This window comes from Rhinolophus ferrumequinum, chromosome 8 (genome assembly GCF_004115265.2).
Source record: "Rhinolophus ferrumequinum isolate MPI-CBG mRhiFer1 chromosome 8, mRhiFer1_v1.p, whole genome shotgun sequence".
In the NCBI taxonomy this organism is placed as follows: domain Eukaryota; kingdom Metazoa; phylum Chordata; class Mammalia; order Chiroptera; family Rhinolophidae; genus Rhinolophus; species Rhinolophus ferrumequinum.
In genome coordinates, this window is record NC_046291.1 from 52,201,055 (window position 1) to 52,225,806 (window position 24,752).

General features: G+C 38.9%; 1 protein-coding gene and 1 long non-coding RNA gene across 2 annotated transcripts in view; one reads left to right on the top strand and one right to left on the bottom strand.

The window, feature by feature from the left end:
• PDK1 (pyruvate dehydrogenase kinase 1) overlaps positions 1-13,939 on the bottom strand; it is a 36,114-nt gene extending 22,175 nt beyond the window's left edge. Inside the window, exons 1-8 of the mRNA XM_033112661.1 lie at positions 13,732-13,939; positions 11,673-11,814; positions 9,169-9,240; positions 6,971-7,155; positions 6,573-6,668; positions 5,474-5,551; positions 3,843-3,919; positions 1,943-2,041 (exon numbers count right to left, since the gene is read on the bottom strand). Of these exons, the coding sequence (XP_032968552.1) occupies positions 1,943-2,041; positions 3,843-3,919; positions 5,474-5,551; positions 6,573-6,668; positions 6,971-7,155; positions 9,169-9,240; positions 11,673-11,814; positions 13,732-13,933 (951 nt within the window). The 5' untranslated portion in view covers positions 13,934-13,939. The remainder of the gene's footprint in view (positions 1-1,942; positions 2,042-3,842; positions 3,920-5,473; positions 5,552-6,572; positions 6,669-6,970; positions 7,156-9,168; positions 9,241-11,672; positions 11,815-13,731) is intronic.
• The window catches only part of LOC117026135 (uncharacterized), a 45,334-nt gene continuing 34,299 nt past the window's right edge, over positions 13,718-24,752 (top strand). The window contains exon 1 of the long non-coding RNA XR_004423708.1: positions 13,718-13,841. This is a non-coding gene — a long non-coding RNA (uncharacterized LOC117026135). The remainder of the gene's footprint in view (positions 13,842-24,752) is intronic.

The following is a 24,752-nucleotide window of genomic DNA, read 5'->3' on the forward strand; positions in this document are numbered from 1 at the left end:
AGCTACCACTCACACCCATTAGAATGGCTATAATCAAAAAGGCTGGGGCAGCTGGATGGCTCATTTGGTTACAGCATGAGCTCTGAACAACACAGTTCCCGGTTTGATTCCCACATGGGCCAGTGAGCTGCACCCTCCACAACTAGATTGAAGACAACGAGCTGCCACTGAGCTTCCGGAGGGGCGGCCAGATGGTTCAGTTGGTTAGAGCGTGATTTCTGAACAACAAGGTTGCTGGTTCAATTCCCACATGGGATGGTGGGCTGCGCTCCCTGCAACTAAAGACTGAAAACGGCGACTGGACCTGGAGCTGAGCTGTGCCCTCCACAACTAGATTGAAGGGCAACGACTTGGAGCTGATGGGCCCTGGAGAAACACACTGTTCCCCAATATTCCCCAATAAAAAATAAATAAATAATATTTTTTAAATTTTAAAAAAAGGCTGACAATAACAAGTGTAGTTAAGGATGTAGAAAAATTAGAACTTTCGTACATTGCTGGTGGGAATGTAAAATGGTACAATCACTTTGGAAAAGAGTATGGCAGTTTCTCAAAAGTTAAACATAGAGTTAGCAATAAGCAATTGAATTCCTAGGTATATAATAAGAGAATTAAAAACCTAAGTTCACACAAAGACTTCTGCATGAATGGCAGCATTATTTATAATAACCAAAAAATGACAGCAACCCAGATGTCTATCAACTTGATGAATGGATAAACAAAATGTGTTATAGAATATTATTCATCCATGAAAAGCAATGGAGTATGGATACATGCTACAATATTACACTAAATGGAAAAGTCAGTCACAAAGGACCACAAATTGTATGACTGCATTTTTATGAAATGTGCTGAATAGGGAAATACATACACAGAAAATAGATTAATGATTACCAAGGACTGGGAGAAGGGAAAATGGGGAGTGACTGCTAGTGGGTATTGGGGTTTTTCTTGGGAGTGATGAAATTATTCTGAAATTAGACAGTGGTATGGTCACAATACCTTTTGAATAGACTGAAAAAAAACCCACTGAATTATACCCTTCAGAAAAATAAAAAGGAACAGTAGATGCCTTCAAAATTCTGTAAGATGATTATTTTCTATCTAGAATTCCCTGTATGAACTTAAATATTGAGAAAACGGCAAGTGAAACTGGGTGGGGAAGGGAGGATAATTCCTCAGCTACATAAAAGCTAATATTTGCTGTTTAAAATTTTTTAAATTTCAGAAATAGCAGTATCAAAATACTACTTAAAAATATAGCAATAAATCCCAGAAGAAATAACTAAAAGACTACCTCTGACTAGTGACCCACAAATGGCCAGGGACATATTTGAGTTTTATATTCTCTGCATTTATTACTTTAAAACAAAAATTTAAATGATTATTTAAAAAAGAGAGGTATCACTGTACTCCAAGAAACTGGGCTATGTGAACAATGCAGTGGAAAAGGCCTGGCACTCAGGTCAGAGACCTGATTTTATGTCCTGTGTCATTTATTCACTGTATCATCATGACCTAATCACTACCTTAGTTTCCTTATCTGTGCTCCTAAATAGTTATTATGTGAATCAAATGAAATAATTAAAATCAAAGTAGATTGAAAAGCATTGTTTAAAAGTGAAAAGATTATGTACTATCTACATAACACTACAAATACCCAATATTTTAGGTTTAATTTATCCAAGTGGGTATCAAAATGGATATTCATGACCATCATTAAATTGTCTGTCTCCAGGATTTACTTTAATTTGAATCATCTGAATTAGGGACCAGAATAGAAACAGACTCAAGGGATAATTCCATAATCTGTTGGATAAATGAAACAATGTGCTTATTACCTATGAAGGATAGGATTTCCTTCTCCTAAGAATAAATTATGTCTTCTAGAAATTATGTGCTTGCCTGTACATCAACTGAAAAAAACCAAAAAGCATTTTACCTTCACAGTCAAATCCTCATTACCCAGTGTGATGCGGACTTGAATCGGTGGGTAAACGCCTTTATCAGCATGGTATTCCATGGTTGCTCTCATCGCATTCTGAAATACATTAGACTTACATCAAAAATACAACTTAAAAATAAAAGAAAGAAACTAATTATATAATTTTCAACTATATATGCACTACTTGAAATTTTTAAAAAAATTTAATTGGATGGAAATATGCCAAAGCATCATAATTCTTATAACCATATTTTGAAAATTAACTTTTGAAAAAAATTATTAAGTCAATTTTGGAGGACTCGTGAGATATTTTGATTTAAAGATTCAAACTAAATTCTGCATCTTTTGCAAAACCAGATGTCTCAACACTTTTAATTAGTTTACACTAAAGCAGAAAATTCTATCCAAATACTTTCATAATTTAGTAGATAACAGGCAAACCTTATTTTTGAAAAGTTTCATTTCTATTTTTAAGAACCATTTTACTTGTCATAAATTGCTTTAAGAAAAAAAATTTTTTTCATATAGTATTAACAGCAATGGTCTTATTATGATGTAGAAATAAATCCAATGTACCACTAGTTTGAAACTAAGGATATTTACATTGTAAAACTGCTGTGATCAGTTTCTAATACCAACATATCATAAGCACTAAATGATAACATGAAATATAGCAGCGGAGTAGTAGAAATTGGTAAGACTAGATAAAGTTAAAAAGGCACAAGACAGGACTGAATTTGGAAATAAGTGTGGCCCTGGCACACCAATCAGAACTGAGTATGCCTGAGGAGGAGATTCTATCATCTCTACCAAAGGCCATTTAAGGTCAGGTTCCAGAAGGAAGTCATTATTAGCAACCTTATGTTAAACCTCTTTTATAATATGGTAGTATTTCTTTTATTAAACATCATGGGAAACAAGATATTTACGTGACTGAAAAGCAGTTCTAATCATTTAAGTGCCAATTGCTTATTTATTTAACTTCTTTGATAGAAAGATTTTTGGAAGGTATTAGATATATTCTTGCTGTCTTAGAACAAAAGAGCATTCCTGAACTCTTGCTGTTCTAAGACACTCAGTCAGTTTTTCTGTTTCAGTGTATTTTTCTTTTTTGTGATCAGCCTGAAAGCAACCTCTTCTCTCTTCTGGTATTCTGCTGGCTGAAGACCTGGTAACTGAAGTAAGAAAGACTACAGGCTTGATTTAAGGTGACATTTTCAGCCACAGGGACCTGTACCACTCCTCATCACCAACTTTCCTGTCTACCAGCAAGTTCATTGGTATGTTATTGGGGGAAAAATAGTATTCTCAACATGACTAGCATAATTTTGTTTCATTTTCAAAATTTGTTGTCAAGAGCAAATATAATAGCAGAAGCCCTGTAAGTCAATATAAATGACTTTCTCAAAAAAAGAAAAAAAAAGCAAAGAAAAAAGCATACATCAGGGGGACTCTGGTCCTTTAAGGGTGGAAAGTTGAGAATCATTCTTCTAAATATTTTGCTTTGTAAAAATATAAACATAACTTTACTGAGCACCAATAATGTGCTGCCACTGTACTGGACATTTAGTATGTTATTCCCAATCTTCTTCATAACCTGGATAGTATTATCCTCATTTTACAGAAGAGGAAACTGAGGCTCCGAAAGGCTGAGTGACTTGCCCACGGTCACACACATTTTAAGTAGCACAACAGGAATTCACACAAGGTCTTTCTCGCTCCCAAGTCTGAGGTGCCCATCAGTGCTGACAAAAGGCTGCTCTCCTGCAATGTGACATGACACTCAACATGACATCTTTTATGAAACTGAGGAAACCCCAAGAGTATTTAACTTTCAGAGCAGATTCCTAAGCTCAGGAAAGGGCTGATAAAGGTTATGTAATACTCTTTTACAAACCTTGAAAAGTTCAAACACCATGTGATAGAGATGGGATGGTACATAAACCACTTGTATTGGCTGTCCTGGTGATTTTGCTATAGAGCAGAAGAGAAAAATTTAAAGTACAGAGAGATGTGCTTAAAGCATTTTAAAGAATATACCGTGTAGTGATGAAAAGAAAACATTTACTAGGGAGGAGAGTATCATCTGGGAGAGAACTGCTACACCAGTTCTTACTGTATTACTGTTTGATCCCCATTCTCACCTAGATTAGTAACTGATGGAGACAACAGGAGTCCTGTATGATTCTTGCAATCCTGCATAAGAATCTAACCAACCCACCTTCCCCTTCTTCTCTATGACAGTCTTTTGAAAGGACACCGAACCTTAAGGTCAGAATTTTACATTCCAGAAAGAAATGTTACAGTCTATAAATTCCACAGTCTGACTGACGTGGCCTTTTTTTTTCCCAAGCCATTTTTCCACAATTTCACCCATGTGGATTGTCTTCTGTTTTAGTTTAGACATTTCTATAGATATAGATCTGAAGAAAAAATTTAAGCTCGTATCAATTTATCAAGGGATGCTAATTTTACATTCAAATAGTTAATAGGAGTCCAGGTGAGGCTGGGGGGATGGGGCCGATAGAGTATAAAACAGAATCTGCAGCACTTAGCAAAGGGGTAAGACTCACCATACCCTGGGATTCTAACGCAGCCAATAAACTGGACTCTCCTCTGAATAAACTGCCCCTTGGAAACACGGATAGGACATCGGAAACTGCCCACAGTAGTTTCAGGTTCTCAAGCTATCACTTGTACATTGTGGTTATTATTTACTAAATGGTACCCGTTATGGACCAAAAGAATTAATACAGCTTTAGAAAAATACCATGCAATCCCATTTTCAAGGGGTAACTTCTTCCACGGCTCTTCCACTATTAGGTCCAGAATATGACATAGATTTAAGCCTGTTTAATTTTATTCTTTTTAAAGGGTCATGTTAACATAGGAAACGTTTTTCCCTCTACCAAACTACCCTAACTCTAGGAAAAACAGTGAGATTCATCAATCTCCTTCCAAGGCATCTGAACTTTGTTGTCCAAAGGCACTAAATCAGGGTGAAAAAACGACCATTAGAGATAAGCAGATTCTCAAATAAAGGAGCACTTTCCCTCTTACACCTCCAGGCTTTTTACTTCCTCAACAATAAAATGATTTACAAATCAGGAATTAAAAATCATAAAGGATAAACCTTACATTACTGAACTGCATATAAAAGTCAAATATAATTTTCTTGGCATCATTTTTTTTCTCTGACTAACCAAGAAACCAAAGATAAGCAAAGAATCAACATTACCACTTAAAAAATAAGGAAAATGGGGAAGAAAAAGCCAAAATGTATTTCAGAAAGAATCCAACTAAATTAATTTTATACACACACACACACACACACACACACACACACACACACACACATTTTTTTTAACATGATTGCTCTCCCTCTGCTTTCGTATCTCATGAAGAAGTACTTTGAAAAGGACTTCTGATAAAAGTCCTTTTATATTAAAACAAATCTAAATTATTCTATCATTCCTTCCCAGGTAATCATAACACTGATCATTGAGGAAAAGACAACATCAGGCTTACCATTTAGTTCTTCAAGTTCTAGTTCAGGAGAGTTAATATAATACAAATCACATAGACGCCTAGCATTTTCATAGCCATCTAGTATGAATCAAAACGAAAAAAGCATTAAATTTACTTCTGTTTCATGCATTAAGATGGCAATAGTATTGACAAATGAAATTTTAAAACTCTACAGAAGAAAATATACTTTAATAAACTTAATTTGGAGAAGGTCTTTTTAAGTATGACATGACAAAGCCTAATAACCATAAAGGAAAAATGACAGATATAATTACAAAAAAAATTAAAATATCTGCATAGAAAAAAGACATCAAAAAGAAAGTAAAAAGAAAAACAGCAGGCGGAAGAAACTATTTATAATACATGTGACAAACATTTAGAGTTGGTGAAGGTTTAAGAAACAGAAATTCGCATTTATTGTTTGATGCCTTTCTGGGGGTATCAAAATTTTAAATGCATATCAAATGTTTTTAATTCTAGGAACAGTGCCTTCTAAACTACTAGCAAAAGTCAGTACATATGAAAAGATGCTCACTGCAATACTGTTAATAATAGAAAAAAATTAAAACAACCTAACTGTGCATCAATGGGAAGATGGATTAATACATTTTTATACATCCATACAGCCATTCAAAAACCTGGGGTATATCCATATGTACTGAAAATGGTATGATGTCTGCAAACTTGTAGAAAAATATACATGGAGTACCCCATTTTCCAAAAATAACAAACAATGTTAAGACTAACGATCACGTATGTGTATGAGTATGGTATAAACAGAAAAAAGTGTGAAAAGATGCAAACCAAACTATTATGAATTATGGCTCCTCATATACTCGTAGGGAATTAGGAAAGGGGGACTTGAATTTTTTGAAGTAAAACAGAAACCCTCATAATGTCACCATATTTTGCTTAACAAAGCATTGTCCCAACAAAATATTCATCCTATTCAGAAGGCACAACGTAGTTATTTGCAAACCCATACATTTGCTCCTAACATTTTATCTCATGATATAAACAGTTGTGTTAATAGCAATAACTAACACTCAACAATTTTGATTTCTTCATCCTTTCTGAAAGGAAAAATATAAGTATTTACCTTGAATAACGTCAACTACGTTGCAGTTTGGGTTTATGCTTCCAATGTGTTTTCGATGAGATGGGCTTCCTTTGTCTTTCCCACCAAACAATAAAGCTATCGAGAAATAAAATATAAAAATACAAACAAAATAAGCTAAAACATCCAAGGACCTTTTCCAGATTTGAATACTGTTTCTCTAAATGGTACCAAACAGTAGAACAAATATTTTCCTTAAACATAAACATAGCATTTTACACTCAATAAAAATACCTCCTTTGTATGGCAATCTATTTACTTTTCATAATATGCAGGAAAAGTAAAATTGAACATTCTCCTTAAAGGGAAGTTTTCTAAATAAATGTAAAGTATACCAACACATTTTATTTAGCTTCTTCTCTTGACTTTCGGACACTTACAGTGCTGATTGAGTAACATTCTAATTGAAATGCGACTCATGAAGAAGCGATCCAAAAAGTACTGAACATTCTGGCTGGTGACAGGATCCACCCCGAAGTTCTCCTTGTATTCAATCACACCCTGAGCCATCGTGGGAATTACATCATTATGTCGGTTCCTGATCCGTATCACAGTATCTGTAAAGCTAAACAAATCTGTCTCTTAGAACAGCCAAATATTTTGCCAAGTAAATTTAATACTAAAATCTAAGTTCACCCAACTATTTTAGGTAAGAAAATCCCCAATTCAGCAAAAGGATCATCAATGCATGTTTTCCTACACTTAGTAAATATATTTCAGGTCATAAAATACATCAAATCTGTGAAGGTGCAAGGACCTCCAAAATAAAACTTTTGAAATTTAATTATTTCCATGGAAGTCTTAAAAGTAAGGCCGCAACAAAACATAATCCTAAGTACATAACGGGTTTTCTTTAAGCTTTATCAACTAGGATCACCTGAGCACTCACTAGGGAGGATGGTGCCAGGGACATTCAGCATAAAAGACAGAGCAGATGCTTCTACGGAACACAAGCTCTGTAAGGAATGAAGATGCATGAGCCAATAAAGCCTGTCTGTTTTGGAACTACTCCCTAGGGTTCAAAGAAAGCAAGAATCACTTAGAATAGAAAAGTAGGAAAGAATTCTAATTTCATCCATCCTGTAAGTTCAAAATGGAAGAGGAAAAGTCAACTGTTTTGTTAAAAGAAAAATTTTCAAATCATCCAGTCTTCCCATTTCTGTCATTCAGAAAATATTCTTGTATGAGAAATTTAAAGAATTAAATAAAAGACAAAAGAAGTCTTAATTATGAAGTAACAAAATCCATCTTGTAACATACCCCTCAGAATTTACACTTTCTCGAATGAGATTTTCCCATTTAAAGTCATTATCTTGAATACTATTAGCTTCTTCTAACAATGCTTTTACAGCTCAAAACATTTTTGGAATTCCTAGTTTGCAATTAGCTTCAAAACCAAACTGTTAACTCAAAATACAAACAAAACTCCTCAAAAAAAACCAAACAACTCACCATTTCTAGTCACCCCTTTATTTCACCTTTCTCTCTTGTTAAAACCCAAAACAGTATTATTCTGCTTGAGGGCTCTAAATTACTAACCGTTTCCAGAAGGTGCTATAGAATAATGTTCATTTTTCAATAGACTGTTTGGGTCCAAATCCTGGTCCTATCATTTGCTAGCTACGTGACCTTAATGTTCCTTTAAATGACTTACCCTCATTGTGCACAGGTAGCATTACCTCAAAAGAGCTGTTTTAAAGATTAAATGGTATCATTCGTGTAAAGTTGTAAAGTGTGCTCCATATCTAGGCACAGAGTAAATTCCTGATGTTATTTTCAGACCTCAATCACGTTTAAAAAATGAACTGTTACCACCACCTTTAACAACAGTCAAAAACATACACAAGACTCTGAGAGTGACAAAAGAGGTGGTCTTCAACTTTTGAGCAACATTCATTGGAAGAAGCAGGTAACTAACTACCTGAGAGGACTACTTGGATTTATCAGTTCTGATATGTTGGGGATTAAATTGATCATATACATTATCTTACAGACCACAGGTCATAAACTAGAGACCCATATACATGTTATTGTAGGCCTTCAGTATTTTAACAAATTTTTACTTAGTTGCCAATCATTTAAAATTGGGAGATTTTACATTAAAAATCTAGACTTGTGGCTTTTCTTTAAACACACACACACAAATCAGATGATCTGGGCAGCACTTCTGCATAGAAATGATCAGCCGGACCTGAGGGTCCTTCAGGTGCATACACTCTCCATGGTAACCGTCTCACCAGTCCCCTTTCACTCACGTGGCACTGCGGCTACAGTCGAGATCTCCACTGATCATCACACTGGAACTGTGTCTTTTCTTACACTGGAGTTCAGAGTAACATGAAGCCTTTCTTATTCCCAGCCCAATTTACTGATTTGTGTTACTTGCCTTGCCTGTAGGGGCAGCTATAGACAAACATACTACCATATATTTTAAAGTAGTGCGAAACTAAAACAAAAGTTAATCAATTTCCCTAAAGTGGCCCAACAAAAGGTCTAAGCTCAATGCATTTGTATTTTTCTATGACGTATAAAGGGTACAAAAACTGTGTTCAGAATAGGGTCAAAATAGTGTACTTACTCATAAATAGTTTTAGCATCTTCAGCACTTTTGTCCTTAAAATCAAGAAGCTCCTCAAGGCTCTGGATATACCTAAAATGCAAATCAATAGGGTAGGGTAAATTTGTTGTTTTACATTTTGAAAGTTCAATATTGTGAAAATGCTCAAAAGGTATTTTTAATATTTCTTCATTTTTCATTTAGGATAGTGCTATCAATGACGGTTGAAGTAGGATTTTTTATACCCATGCATATTTGAGCACATTGCCTGGCACAAAGTAGTAGAAATTGTACGTTTTCTCCTAAAAACATAGGTTAAATTTGACTGAAGAATTTTAAGATTTTCTACCTCTTTTATTTTTTTAAACTTCTATACTCTAAAATAGTTTTTGCATTTCTTAAATTTGCCACGTACATTACAGTATAAATACTGACTGTCACGAGAACCGAGTCTGTCACCAATACTATGTAATCCTGGGCAAATGACTTAACTCGTCTAAGTCTCAGTAAAATGCGGAGCCCAGCCTACCTTGGTCTAAGAGTCAAACTTAAATGTCTGTGCTGCAAAACCTTAAGTTTAGATGTTTATGTCCAATCAACAAAGATTTGCTGAAAACCTACAACTGATCACATAGTTCTTTTAAACAGAACTGAATGAAAAAACAAAGTCATGAAAATGAAGGTTTTTAATTTGTTTAACAATTCAAGGTAGCAAATCACCTATTAAGGAAGGAGCAAAATGAGGAAAGCCAAATGACTTTCTCAAGGTCGTGCCACCAAGCACAATGGCAGTGCAGGGCCAGAGCTAAAAACACCTTGCTACCATTCAATGACCTTCAAGAGTGTAAGGTCCACTTAACTGCCCTAACTCAGCAGGCATCCAGGGGCCATGAAAGGGTTTTAAAAATCTGTCACTCCATAGGCTGGTTTGGAACATTGTTCCTGACAAGCAATATGGCGCTCTGCATTCCAAAGTCAAGTGATTCTGATATCTACTGTTTTGCTTTAACCCTTAACTTTCTTTTCGTTAGCAAGAAAAATTATGCTATTTATTCAAGGAGATTTGAATACTTCCAACGTGTTAGGCACAGGTAAGACTTCAAAGCGCTGCATCTGCTATTTTTAATGAAGAATTAAAAAATATATATAGGAATAAGCTTCCAGAAAAAATTACCTGTTCTCCGTTATATTCCATCATAGCTCCTAAACAAACGTCTCTTACTTAAACCACAATTATAACTGTTCCATACTCGGACTAGACAGCACCTGATTATCATACACAGTTGGCCCTGGAACAACTCAGGGGTTGGGGGTGCTGACTCCCGGCCCTTCCACCCCATTCAAAAACCACGTGTAACTTCTGACTCCCCAAAAACTTTACTACTAATAGCCTACTATTGATTGGAAGCCTTACAGGTAACATAAACAGTTGATTAACACATATTTTGTATGTTATATGAACTACATAAAATATTTTTACAATAAAGTAAGCTAAAGAAAACTGTAATTAAGAAAGGAGTAAGGAAAATACATTTATTGTATTTATTGAAAAAAATCCACAAGTAAGTGGACCTGCGCAGTCAAACCCATGTTGTTCAAGGGTCAATGGTATATAGCAGTCATAATTCTTCAGCTTACTTTTTAAAATTGATGTGAGATCAGCTTCTCGCACAAACTACAGTGCCTACAAAAGGAAAGCGAGTATCTCCATGAATCATAATTGGGAAATCTCTTGCAGCTAAATTTTTTCCATCTAAGGCTGAACTCTGGCAAACGCTTCTGTTTGAAATATACAGTGATTAAGAGAATAATACTTTTAAATTCGTAACATTAGCAAGAAAGGCTGTAGATAGGTGGCCCTGTAGGTGTGCATACTCTTCATACTGTATTGTCATTTTTTGGAAGAGAGATCAGTTTCTACATGATTCCAGTAACTTCTAATTGTTTTAAAATGATAAAGACTTTAACTTTTGTGACTTATAAAGATATATACTTCAATAAAATAAATTCAGTTTATAAAAAAATATACATCCTTTAATACATTTCATCATTCTGACTGCATTCTGACTGTGGTATCGTAGAAACAAACAAATCTGGGCTTCAGTCCTAGCTCCACTATGAATGGTAGTGCCTTAGGCAAAGGACAGCCTGTAGGTGCCTCAGTTTTCTCATCTGTAAAAGAGAGATAATAATGCCTACTGGGCAGAGTTGTTGAAAGGATTAAAGGTAGTATAAATCCTTCACTTCAACAAATGGTAGATATTATTATATCATAACATAACATCTCTGCAGATTTAATAACATACTCGTAAATCTTAAGTTCAGTGTCTGCATTTCTGTGCAGTTCTGATTGTTTCTTTTGTTTTTTCAAAACCAAGGAGTGGATAAGCCCAGACATACTTCCCAAAAAGGAGGAACGTTGCTACTATCTTAAGGTTCTACTGAAGAGTAAAAAAGTATTTGCTTTAAGCTTCAGTAAAATCCACAACTCCATTGAAATTGGAAACACAAGACAGGAATCTTACCAGCTTTGTACCAATTGAACTGATGGCGTCCTGAGAAGATTATCTGGAAGAAGACTTATTTCTTTCATTATATTTGCCAATCTAACAGGTAATTCTTGCCGCAGAAACATAAATGAGGTCTTTTCACAAGCGTTCACAGATCCTGAAACCAAACACAGGGGGAAAAGCAGTAAGTGGAAGCCATGAGGCAGCAGAAGCCAAGAGGCAGGGAGAAACACAGAGGGAGTTATTAGGTTGGTGCAAAAGTAATTGAGGTTTTTGCAATTTTTAATCTTTTAAACCGCAATTCCTTTTGCATCAACCTAATATTTGGCCAGAAACATCAGAGGGATAGTAGCATCACCATGACAGGGTAAGTAAGGAAGAGGAGGCAAGGGATGAGACAACCCAGTCTCTAGGGTTGTGAGGCATCGTGAATGACCTTCCAATTCAACATTCCAATATGGCTTTGGAGAGCAATGGCGATACTTTCCCGTCTCCATTACTTCTACCCTCAGTGTGATCTGTTTTAGAACTCAGGCAACCTGAGCAAGTCTGAGCAAGGTGCAGAGTCTAATTAACAGTAGGACCTGCAAAGCCTATCCTATATAACCTGTTGCTGCTATTATCGTTTAGAACATGCTTCCTAACTCTAGGTTCCTAACTCTAAGAAATGAATGTCTAAGGAACAGAAATTTGACATGTGCATGGGAATCACTACACTAATCACCATAAGCAAAGAGTAAATTGTAGAGGGCTTTCAGGCAACAGAAAGCAAAAAATGTCAATGTCTATTCAGCAACCATCTTCCAGCATCTCCCCCAGGAGGTCCTATTTAATCTTCTGATTCCTGGAAAGCAGCCTGCTCCTTCCTGCACTTCTATAAAAGGATGCTAAGCAGAACAGCTGTAGAACATAATTTGGCAAGCAGTTTCATTTAAAGTTAAACTAAAACGTCATATTATTTCAACAATGCATTTTAAATTCACTAATTTAATCTTGCTGTTTCAGCAACCAGACCACCTTAGCAAAAATTAGATTGTCAATAGCAGGAATTACCTCATTAGAAGAAAACATTGCACAGGTTGAATGGCATACTTGTGAACAAGGCCAAATTCACCCCTTAATCACTTGAGTCATTTTAAAGTAAAAACAAAAACCGAAGGCTTTGAGTCAAAAAAATTTTCCACTGTAAAACCACAATTTTAAGATAAAATTGCCAAGCTGGTGTCTTTCAAGACCACTTGTGATCCATTAGTGACCTAACAGCATTCACAATGTAGAAGATAACTTTTTCTACTCAAATTTTATGACTTTATTAGAGTTTCCTTTCCCCCTCAGTGACCCCATATGAAAAGTGGAAGTTAAAAGCCTAACTTTGCAATTCCTCTGCAATTTGTTGTATCCTTTCTACAACAAATTATACAAAGTCTATAACAAAGTCAGTTAGCACCCATCGGAGAAAGAGAAAAATGGATAGTCGCTTCTAAGCGGTGAAATGTGGTAAACCCCAGCATCTTGTACTCGCGCACTTTACAAGTGCTCAAGACTTATTTAGCTGATGACGAAATGAATGTGCTATTGGTGGAAACCCTCCAGCCAGAGACAAGAAAAACATTCTATGAAACACTGGGCCAGTTATAACCTGCTTCCCCTATCGTCACGCCAATTTTATGCAATCGTCATACAAAACTGGACATTTATCATAACTGCAGAATCCCAACACGATTCTGGAAGTGTCTACACACTACTGTTCCCACAAGCGCCGCTGTTCGGAAGTGGCCTGGCCGCCAGCGGGGATCTGCACGTGCGCTGCAAGGCGGGCAGTCTTTCCCTCCGCGGCCCTCCGGGTTTGTTTTTCAACAATACACAGTAAAAAGGCACCCGCTGCCCGTTATAGACCCGGCCTACCCGCTCCTGCACCTGAGCATCGGGATTCGCCGGCGAGGGAAGAAGGAAGCAGCTAAGGCGCTGGGGCAGGAGGAGGCGGGGTGGGGTGGAGGGGGGCGCGTCGAAGAGAAGGGGTGCGCAGAGGCGAGAGGGGCCGCGCACAAAGGCCCGAGCCCCGGGCCGCGCTCACCGAAGTCCAAGAACTGCTTCATGGAGAGCGGGGACGGCGAGAAGCGCGCGTAGAAGTCCACTTGGCCCGGAACGCCACGTTCGGGCGCCGGGCCGGAGCCCGAGTGCGAGGTGAGGCTGCGGCGGGCGCTGGAGCCGGCGGCGCGCGGCCCCCGGCCCGGGGCGGCCGAGGCGGCTCCGCGCAGCAGCCGTGCCAGCCTCATGCCGAGCCCCGCGCGCCAGGTGACTGCTCCGCGACGCGGCCGGGCGGTACGTGAGGGACGTGGCGAGCCGCGGGGGCGGGGAGTCTGTCAGCGACTGTCACCGCCGCGGCCGCCGCCCCTCTTGCCGGAGCCCGGCCCCCGGCGCCGCTGGGCGGGATCCAGGGAGGGAGGAGGAGGCGGGGAGCACGCGGGGGCTGCCTCGGAGCCAAAGTTTGGTCCCGGCGGCTCGGGGCGGAACCCGGAGAGCGCTGGTCTGGCGGCAGGAACCTGCTGGGCGCGCGAGGAGGCCACGCCACGGGGTGGGCGCCTCCCCAGTCTGGGGCCGGTCCCAGCCGCCGGCCGGAAAGCCTGCGGGGACCGCGGCACTCCGGTCGCTGAGTCGCGTTGGCAGTGTGGCTCTCCCCCTTCCCACGCTCTTTTGCAACAGATCCTACCTTCCTGCTGCTTCTGCCCTCCCAGCCTCCGCCAAACACTGGGACGGGCCTGCGCTCTGCTTGCAAATACCGCAGTGCCCTGCTGGAGCGCGTTCCAGACCCTCTCCTCTGTAATGCAAGCCCCACACTTACAGGTGAAGAAGCTGAGACCCACAGAGCTTCATGAACTGACCCTTGTCAAGCAGTGGTACATAAATACAAATGGTGAACACTGAGGAGTGTGGCCCTAAATAATATCGGTGACAGCAGTCCCAGAAGATAATTGGCAGCAACTTGAAGCATTATCTGCAGGCATTCTCGGCACAGTCAGCAATGTATTTAAAGGGTTCCTGCACTCCGACAGCCCATCTCTAACTGCCATCTTAGTGAGGGTCACCATTTGTATTTAGGGTGACTGCTTGGCTGCTCCACCCTTTCCAGATTTCTAAATAGTGAATATAAGATTAGACAATTTCTAATACTATAGGTTTAATTACATAGACAGAGCTGCAAAGGGTACCGTCTACAGTGAAAATACAGTGAAAAATCATGTCTGTACCTTCTCTCCACTGCTGCTTCCCCATATATACACCCCCTCCCCCGCCAGTGCTTTGGTGTATCTTAGATGCAACAGATTTACCTTTCCATGGGTGTGAAGTTTATCAATTTATATATATATATATATATATATATATATATACACACACACATATATATGTATGTATGTATATGTGTATATATATGTGTATACACACACACACACACACACATATATAGATAGATATACTTTTAACCTGAAAATAAAAAGCCAAAGTGAGAGGCAACAAGCTTTTATTTGAGATCATAAAGAATAGCTATTTGGGAAGTACTGATTCAGGCAGAAACACAAATAGTGGTCTGATGATGGGGTGAAGGCAAGGGGTTTTTATGAAAAAAGGAAGGGAAATACATGAAGGAAAGAATTTCTATTGGTACTAATAAGCTATTTTTTAGCTGTACATGGCTCTTTACAAATTCTAAAGAATGTCTTTAATTATCAGGCCTTACAGTCAGGAAGTCAGCTTTCCTGTTAGCTTTACAAACAATTGTTTGGAAAACAATGCTGCCCAGTCTAAAGGTTATTTTGCCCAGTTCAAACATTCCAGAGGTTCAAGGAGTAAGATGTACAATGCAGTTCCTCTGGAATGGTTGCTGTGACTCCATTTTAAAATGGCTCAACTTATGCCTATAGATAGACAGGTAGCTAGGAAGGTGGATGGATAGATATAGATATGGATATAGATATATAGCTGATATAGATATATAGATATGGATATATAGATATAGATAGATATATCCAGCAATTACTAGTATAGAATGATAATTCATTTCTCCATGGTGATCAGGTCTTGGGTTGTATAAAAATATACGTATAAAAAATGAGATGAGAGTTGATTTTTAAGGTGTATCAGTCCCACAAATTTAGTTTGAAAGAGAATATTGACCACCTTGAAACAAGGGTAGGTGGTTGGAGGGATGGGGTGGAAGCAGCACTTAACATATTATCTGAAAGTGGTGCCTCTAACCATTTTTTCAGGGATCTGTTAACAAACATAGTGGTTGTTAAGACTTTGGTAAAAATACCTTAGAGGAAGCAGCATGAACATAAAACCATGATATGTAGAGAAAGTATCAGAGGAGGGTGTCTCTTATGTTTGCTGCCTCACCAACAACGCTCTCTACCTTCCCAAACTGACTGGCCTTCATCCATTCTATGAATATTTGTTGAATGCCTACTAACGTACTAAGTAATTACTAAGTAATGGCCTATGTGGTTGGGAATAAAGTCACATGCAATTCAGATAGGATCCCTTTCAGATATGCCTGTTCTTACAAAGCATATACTGTAGGGTCTAACATAGTAGAATTTTATACCATATCTTCAAATATTAGAGAGCTCTGTAAAAGAATGATTCGGTTTGTTCTTAGTGACCCAGATAGCAGATGGGGCTAGTGGGTGGAAACTAGGGAGACAGATCTGACGCACACACATGGAAAAACTTTCGATGGTGATAGCCATTGGACTGTAAAATGGGCAGCCTGAGAGGAGGGGTTCTTGTCAATGACCATCCCAGCCTAGCTTTATAAGGATGGTGCAGAGAGGGTGATGGGGAAGTCGTGTAGTGCAATGAAAAGAGCACGAATTCTGGTTTCTAATTCTGGTTCTGCTGGGTACTGGCGAAGGCCCCGAGTGATTACATAACCTCTCTGAGCCTCAGTCTCCACACCTAAAAAGGGAGGGTAATATGTCTTGTTGGGTGACTGTGACATAGATCGTATAGCTATCTGTTAGCACAATGCCCAGCACATACTAGACCTACTAAATAAATGGCATCTGTTTTTTTTTTATATCATTATTGCTGTTTTTATTATTTCCGTATTAGGATTTTATCAGAACCACTCACATATGTTTGGCCTGTAGCCAACTTTACCAAAGGTTTGGGACAAAACAGTTTGAAATTAAATAGTAGCCATCCTTAAATCAGCCCCTCAACCAATTTCACCACTCTGTTGCAGCCTCCCTTCACGTTGCCATCCTCCTTTCTTCTTCCTTCCAGACCACTCCCTGAGCTCTGGTTCGCACACCACTGTACACAGTATTATTCAGCTCCCTCAACCTCTGTTAGCAATTCGGCTGCTTTGCACCTAGTCACGCTGAGGTGTTCAGCTAAACATTAACTTGTGTGGAATCACAAGGCCCGGCAGAAACCTTGAGATTTATTTTTGTAAGGTTCATTCTCCCAGAAACCAATCCAACTGTTTTATAACGTGTTTTTTTCCTTTTCTCCAAACAACAGTACACTCACCAAGCTTCCACCCAATATAGAGAGAACGAGTATATGAAAACATATAGAATGGCACCAACCTTTTGCTTCTTGGTAAAAGGCTTAGAGCCCAGAAGCTGGATTTTTTTTCAGGTATCTGTTAACGTGGTGGTTGTTAAGGCTTTGGTAAAAATATCTTACAGGGAGCAGTGTGGACATAAGACCATGAGAAATGTAAAGAAAGTGATCAAACGGTGGTATCTTTTATAGGAAGTTTACTAAATGGCTATCATATTTAACTATGTAGATATAAAGTACAGTGATATTCTAAGACTCAATAAAAATCTTTTTGTATAGCATACTTGGGCCAGATCCTCTAAATTCACTGAGAATTTATGATTCATGTTGGGCTGATTTGACTGAAGAGTGGAAAAAGCAATAAACAAGCTAGACTGTGCCACGTGTCTCCATTACCTCCTGGCTTCATGGGGCTCAGAGGACAAAGGAGGGGAGAGTCATGATGTTCACTCCCCTGCCCCCTGCCTGCCAGGCCATGATTTGTGTCCCTCTCACCTCTGCCCAGGGAGCCTTAGAGGTGGTACCCGTTTCCTTCTGTTGTAAATTGGGGTGCTTCACCATCCCTAGCTGCAGACCTCCACCCACACCTCTAAATAGTCCCTTCCAAACACTCTTCAGTTTCCCCTTTGAGTGTGCTACCATTTCCTGTCCCAGAACTCTGACTGATACATTAGGAATATTAATATAATTTTCAAAAAAGGTAAAATCGTGACTCTCATGCAGCTATAAAATAAACACATCATCAGCATTTTTTACGCTTTAAATATCTTAGAATTTTGTCAGTTATCTTAGTAAAGCTGAAAAATATAAAATAAAATGAACACACCAAAAATTCAATTAATACGTTCATTAAATGAAGGAACCAGAACCGATGACAACCAGTTCAAAGGAGAAGTCAAAAATAGGAGTACAGAAATGACTGCAAAGGGCTATGAAACTGGCTTTTTTCCCCCTTAGGAATCAGGAACCCTCCGTCTGATAGTATTTGCATAGATATTGGCAAAAGTTATTTGCATTATCAGCTATGTACAATTTACAGAGCTATACATAGCTCAAAGATAATGAATCAGAATCACATACCCTGGAAAGTTGTGCTCTAAATACATTGTATTCCACTGAAGCAAGACTTTCTTCCCTGCATACATTTGTCTTCTTTTTAAAGGAGTACTGCCATTCGACTTATTACTTGTGCACTGATGTGGAGGCCATCCTATTCACCAGGACTTGTTTTAGGGAAAACATCGTATTTATCTGGAGTAAGTACTGCATTTGATATGTTTTGGAGTTGAGAGGCTGATCCCCTGGGAAACAGAACAGCTCTGCAGGAAGCCAGGGGAGGAATTCACTTTGCTGAGCAAAGGGGCAGGGGAGGTAGTGAGAGATGGCAAAGGCTGTTTCACAATGAGAGCATTCCCGGTAACCTTCAGTCAAGTTTACTAAAAAGAAAAAGATTGTTAAGACGGTATCTTTTATGCAAATTGGTGAAAAGAATGAATTTTGCATGAGAATTGGAGCCAATGGGGACAGCAATTACATAAGAGGAGCCTGAGTGAGTGGTAGGAGGGCTGAGGGAGACTGAAGATGCAAACCCCTAAGAATTTATAGACTGGGAAAGGGAGAAGTCTGCACTTAGACAAACTTGGAATTAGCGATTTGAGGCTAGGTCTCTGAGAGTCGAGAAGTCTCCTGCTAATGTCTGAATTGTATAGCATACTTGGGCAGAGTTCAAGTTGTTCTCTTTTTAAAGTTCTGTTGGGGTAGGGAGGTGTAAATTTCTACTTTCACCACCAATTTCCCTTTATTTCTTCCATTTCATTTCTTCTTAAGTTCTCAGCTGCCTACTTCTGGGGTTCATTCATTCAATAAGTGTCTCTTTAAACACGCTCTGTGCTGGACAGGCCCTATTTTCGGTTTCCGGGATACAGCAGTGAACAAGATATCCAAGTCCCTGCTCTCCTGGGACTTGTAAGGGGAAGAAACAGATAATAAATATACAGATTATCTCAGAGAGTGCTAAGGCTCAAAAGATAATGAAACGGAGCAATAGATTGTGTGGGTTGTGTGTGTGTGTGTGTGTGTGTGTGTGTGTGTTGTGGGAAAGCTACTTTATAAAGGAGGTCTATGAAGTAGCAAAGGCCACTCAGAGATCAGGACCTTCAGAGGCCCTCAGAGAGAAAGGTGTTACTGTGACCCCTCCCACCACTATCCTCAAAAAAATAACCTTCCCGCCTGCAAGAAAACAACAAAGCAAAAATTTCCTAAACTTGTGGGCCTTCCTTCATTCATAATTCAATGTGTTAAAGAGCAAAATTCAACCAAGTAAATTTGAAGATCTACTTGGCTATATTAAGTGATTCATGAATCAGGCAGCGTCTCTCATCTAGCAACGAGAAGGGTGCTCCAAGGCGTTGTATAAAATGGTTTTCATAGGAAGAAGGGTATGGTAGGGGAGTTGGCAAAAGAAGAGAAAGGATTACAGTTATGCACTGAATAACGATGTTTCATGGTTCAGTCAATGGACAGCGTACACACCAGTGGTCCCATAGAATATAATGGAGCTGAAAATCTCCTATCACCTAGTAACAACATAATGCAACAAACACATCATTTACATGTTTGTGGTGATGCTGGTGTAAACAAACCTATTGCACTGCCAATAGTATAAAAGGAGGGCACATATAATTATGGACAGTACGTAACACTTGATAATGGTAATAAACGACAATGTTACTGGTTTGTGTATTTATTATACTACACTTTTTATCATTAGAGTGTACTCTTTCTACTTATAGAAAGTCTACTGTAAAACAGTATGTCATGTTACCCTGGCAGCAGCCTAATTCATCTCATGTTTACTGCATCTCTTGATTACATTGTTTTCTCTTGTGCTAATTTAATCTCATGTTTGTTTGTACAGTAACATGCTGTACAGATTTGTAGCCTAGGAGCAATAACCTATACCATACAGCCGACGGTCGATGGGCTGTACCATCTAGGTTTGTGTAAGTACATTCTGTTGATGTTTGTACAATGATGAAATCACCTAATGACACATTTGTCAGAAAGAATCTCTACAGTTAAGAGTCGCATGTCTAAATTTTTGACCAAACATCTTCTTTGGGGGGAGAAGGGAACGGCAAGGGTTTTATTTGCCTCTTCTTTCTATGGGGGATGGAAAGGACCCACGTGACAGATGACCTCATTGGGGTTGACCAGAAAATTCCAGACTGGTTGATTAAAATTACATTTCTGGTGAAGGTTGAGACTGCAGTTAAGTCAGGTAGTAAATCAAGGTTTGGTAGCACAGGCTTTAGCACAAGTGATGCCATTTTGGGCTTGTGGTTTTCTCTTTAACAAAAGTAATCAATATGCCATTCCGTTGTGGGATATTTGGAGGTCCTATCTAGGTTCCAACAATATGCACAGGAATAATATGATTAAAATCTGCCTAAATATATCTATAAGCTCTTAATAGAACAAAATTCTAAGGAATAAGAAAGCATTATGTCTTTCGCAACCTTTATTTCTTACTAGTTCATAAAAATGGTGCATCTTACAATTGATAATATCTTAGATGTGATGAAATTTGGCTTAACTGTTTATATCTGGAGTATAGAAGCTCCATGGGTTTTTTAACTCTATAAGATCCACATTAGGTTGACTAGGTTAAGATTTTAGGCAGCAAGCAGAAAACATCTCCCTTTTCGGAGCTGTATTCTCTTCTATGTTCCCAAACTGCCTAGTTCCTGCCTGAACTCATCACTTTAATAAGACTGTGCTAAAAGCAGCAAGAAGCAGCCAAGATATGTCAATACTGAATCTTTTGCTACCTTTTCTTTTTGGCTGTGATATAGCCTGCCTTCCAAAGTATCACAGATGGTGGTATTATTAAATGTTTTGCATAGCATAACAAGAAACACACCATTCCAGCCTTTAACATCTGACTTCTCTTTACCTATATCCAGACATTTCCATGGAGCTAATGCCACATGGCCATAACTAATGCAACAAAAGCGGAAAGGGATTTATTCTGAGTAGTACATCTGTCTGGTTAACATTTGTATTATTGTGGTAAAAAGAGAAAGTGGACATTGGGAGACAGCTTAGTGGTAATTGGAATTGAGATCTTCTGTGGAAGGTGTGAAGCCAGAGACAAGCATCTACTGCAATAATATTTAAGTAATGAACAATAGTAGAAGCCAAGGGAAGAGTGCTTTGAAAAATGATGGGGCATTTGATACTGTTATTCTCCAGCAGTAAAGCAAAAGGAGAGCTGAGAATGTATAGTGTCAGATCGGTACTAGATTTGTTGGGAGGGGAGTTGGTGGGCTTGGTAAATAAGGAGAAGGGATTAAGAAATACAAATTGGCAGTTATAAAATTGTTATAACATGTAAAGTACAACTTAGGGTATATAATCAATAATATTGTAATAACTATACATGGTGTCAGGTGGTTGCAAGACTTCGTAACTTACATAAATGTAAGTTCGTAACTTACGAACTTCGTAACTTACATAAATGTCTAACCACTATGCTGTACACCTGAAACTAATATAATATTGAATGTGAACTGTAATTGAAAAAATTTTTTAAAGATACTCAACATTGAATTTTAGGCCTCCACAACCATACTTAACTGCAGAAACACCCACCGTTAGTCCACCTTTCAGATCTCATATGAAGGTATTTCATAGAATCTAATTCACATGCAAAATCCTAGCTGCAAGAGAGTCTGAAAAAGTATTTTTAGCTTTCCAACTAGAAGGGTAGACTAGAGGTTGAGCAGTGAATCCATAGTTACTTATCACATGGCTTAGGTGTTTTATTCATTTATTTTTGTTTTTCTGGCAGAAGTAGTTGGGTTGTTTGTTGTGGGAACAGGAAAAGGAACACTGAAGAATAATTGATGCTTGAGAAAGGAAATGTCCAATTGCTAACCCGTAACTCTTAGTTAGCCTGAACCTTATTTTAATCTTTTTGTTTTGTTACTGATTTAGAGAAGTCATTATACCAGGCCAACACATCGCTGCTTCTGGGGTCAGCTACTAGAACTGGCATATCGTTCCCCATTCAGTTGTAATCATGGTCACTGTAATGGGATTTTGTTCCTAGCAGGGAAGGTACCTTGAAGGCTTGGCTCACAAGAGTAGCCGAAGACCAATGTCATCTATCCTGTCAAGGCAGTGAAATCTATACACTCAGATATAACAGAGATGAAAATGATCCCCGATTGCTCTTTATCCACAGGTTTGAGAATGTTAGGGGGTTGGAAGTTGAACAGAGGTGAAAGGATGGTGTCTAGGTAGAATCCTACTTATTCCCTAATAGCATTTTACAGATGATGAAGTTAAACCATTCGGGGTTAGTAAAGTTGCCTAAGGTCACATAAGTAGAAAGTGGCAGAGCAATGACTTCAATAGACTGACTCCAAAGATCCTTGCTATCCTACATGTAATCCGTGGACCAGCAGCATTGCAGTGCCTGGAGCTTGTTGGAAATGTAGAGTCTCAGGCTGTATCCCAGATTGCCTGAATCAGAACCCGCATGTTAACAAGATCCCGAAGTGATTCTTAGGCATGTTCAAGCGTGAGGAGGACTGCTCTCAACCACTCTGTTGATTAAGACTTCCTAACGGGGGGAGGGGAGGCTCCCTCAGGTAAACATCCTAGAGCTGCAGTTCCATCAGCAATTTGATGACACCTAGAATCAAACAGATTCCGTCTTACTAGGGAAAAATGATTTTTTGTTTTTGCCTTTAACAGATCTTTCTGTCAATGCATTGGGATGTGGGAAGGAGAAATGGGACCTTTCAAACTCTGTTCTTCCAGTGACAGACGCTGGTGTAATATACATGGTGTAACTCAAGCACGAGATGGGCTCTGTGAGCATTTCCTCTTCCGCAGAGCAGCAAAGGTGATAAACCACACAACTGCAGCTTGCGCCCTACTGAAGGAAACCAAAGAATTGATCAAGTGTATAAAGAACTGAGAAAAGATTTTTAAAAAGAATCTACTCTTTTTACACGCTTCAATTTCATAAACAGAAAAAAAAAAAACAACCCAAGAATCAGTACATAGCAACCTCAAGATGCCTGCACACTGACTTCCTATGTGTGCCGTGATCCCAACCCAAACAGACGGATGCTCCTTGTATGAAGGGCCGAGGCACTTTGTTGATAAGCGGATTAAATTGAAGACTTAGGTTCACAGTATTTTTCAGTTAATTAAGGATACTTAGGCTTACAGATTGTAGCTGCCTCACCCACTAGGAAATCATGGGATACGCTAGACTTTGAAGAGGAGACAAAGGCTCTAGTGACGACTAAAATAAACTGTTTCCCTGTCTGTGAAATGAGGAAGAACTAGATTTTCATATTTCCTTCCTATTTTAATGTTTTATGAGTCTACACAATTAACAAGTGTAATTATAAAAATCGGTAACATTTAATGAGCACTTCCAGACCTCCTCATTTACGCCTTACAAGGACCTATGAGATAGGTACTGTTATCAACCCTATTTTACAGATGAAGAAACTGGGGCACGATGTGTCGGTCACAGAATGTAACCTAGGGTGATATTCTAAGAGACGAAGCTAATTCGCATCCGGGCAGTCCGACTCAAGCTCCCTCCACCCCCATGGCTAGCATACCTCTAGCTTCTCAGCTCATTACTGCTGCAGTAGAACCACCACCAGCAGAAGCAGGGCATTCCCACACAGTGGGCAGAGCCCTTTCAATATTAAGGCCATCCGACAACCTCTAAAGCAGTTCTCAATCTTGGTTGCACTTTAAGTCACTTGGGGAGCCTTAAGCAGCATTGATGCCTGGGTCCCACCTTCAGAGATTCTGATAGTCTGTCTGACTCATGTAGTCTGGGCAATGGGATTTTTAAAAAATGTTCTTTAGGTATTCAAATGCGCAGCCCAGGTTCAGAACGACTGTTTCCACATTTTCTGGGAATGGTGTTGCTTCCAGAGGTAAGTTCCACCCACAAACGATCAGGTACTGACCTTACATGTCAACCATTGATAGCCGAATGCAAGATTTTGAATTCTGCTACTTAATATAAAATGAATTCACCTGTTTGTCAGTATTATCTGTTGTTTTAGATGTAAGCTTCCTTTAAAAAGTCAGAGCCAGTGTTATCCTTGGACATTAAGGGAAAAAAATGATTAAATCATATCCAACTATCTCCATCTTTCAATGACAGGATCTTAACAGAACATTAACATCTATCTACTGGCCATTAGTGAATTGAATACTTATCTGCCAGGTTTTGAGAAAATGAAAGCACACTCTATCCCTGCAGTTTGAGATTTTGTACGGGTGTTCTAGAAGGATGAATAGTGTATGAGAAATTTTACCTGAGTTGTCTCTGCCCATTCCAATGACCCTGGCACAGGCAGCCTGATAGAGAAATGGCTCTAGGGCAAGGGCAAAGAGAAGGTTGAGGCACTTAAACTTCGCGCTACAAAAATTGCACTTAACTCCTTCACTCCAATGTAATCATCAACCTTTACCTGG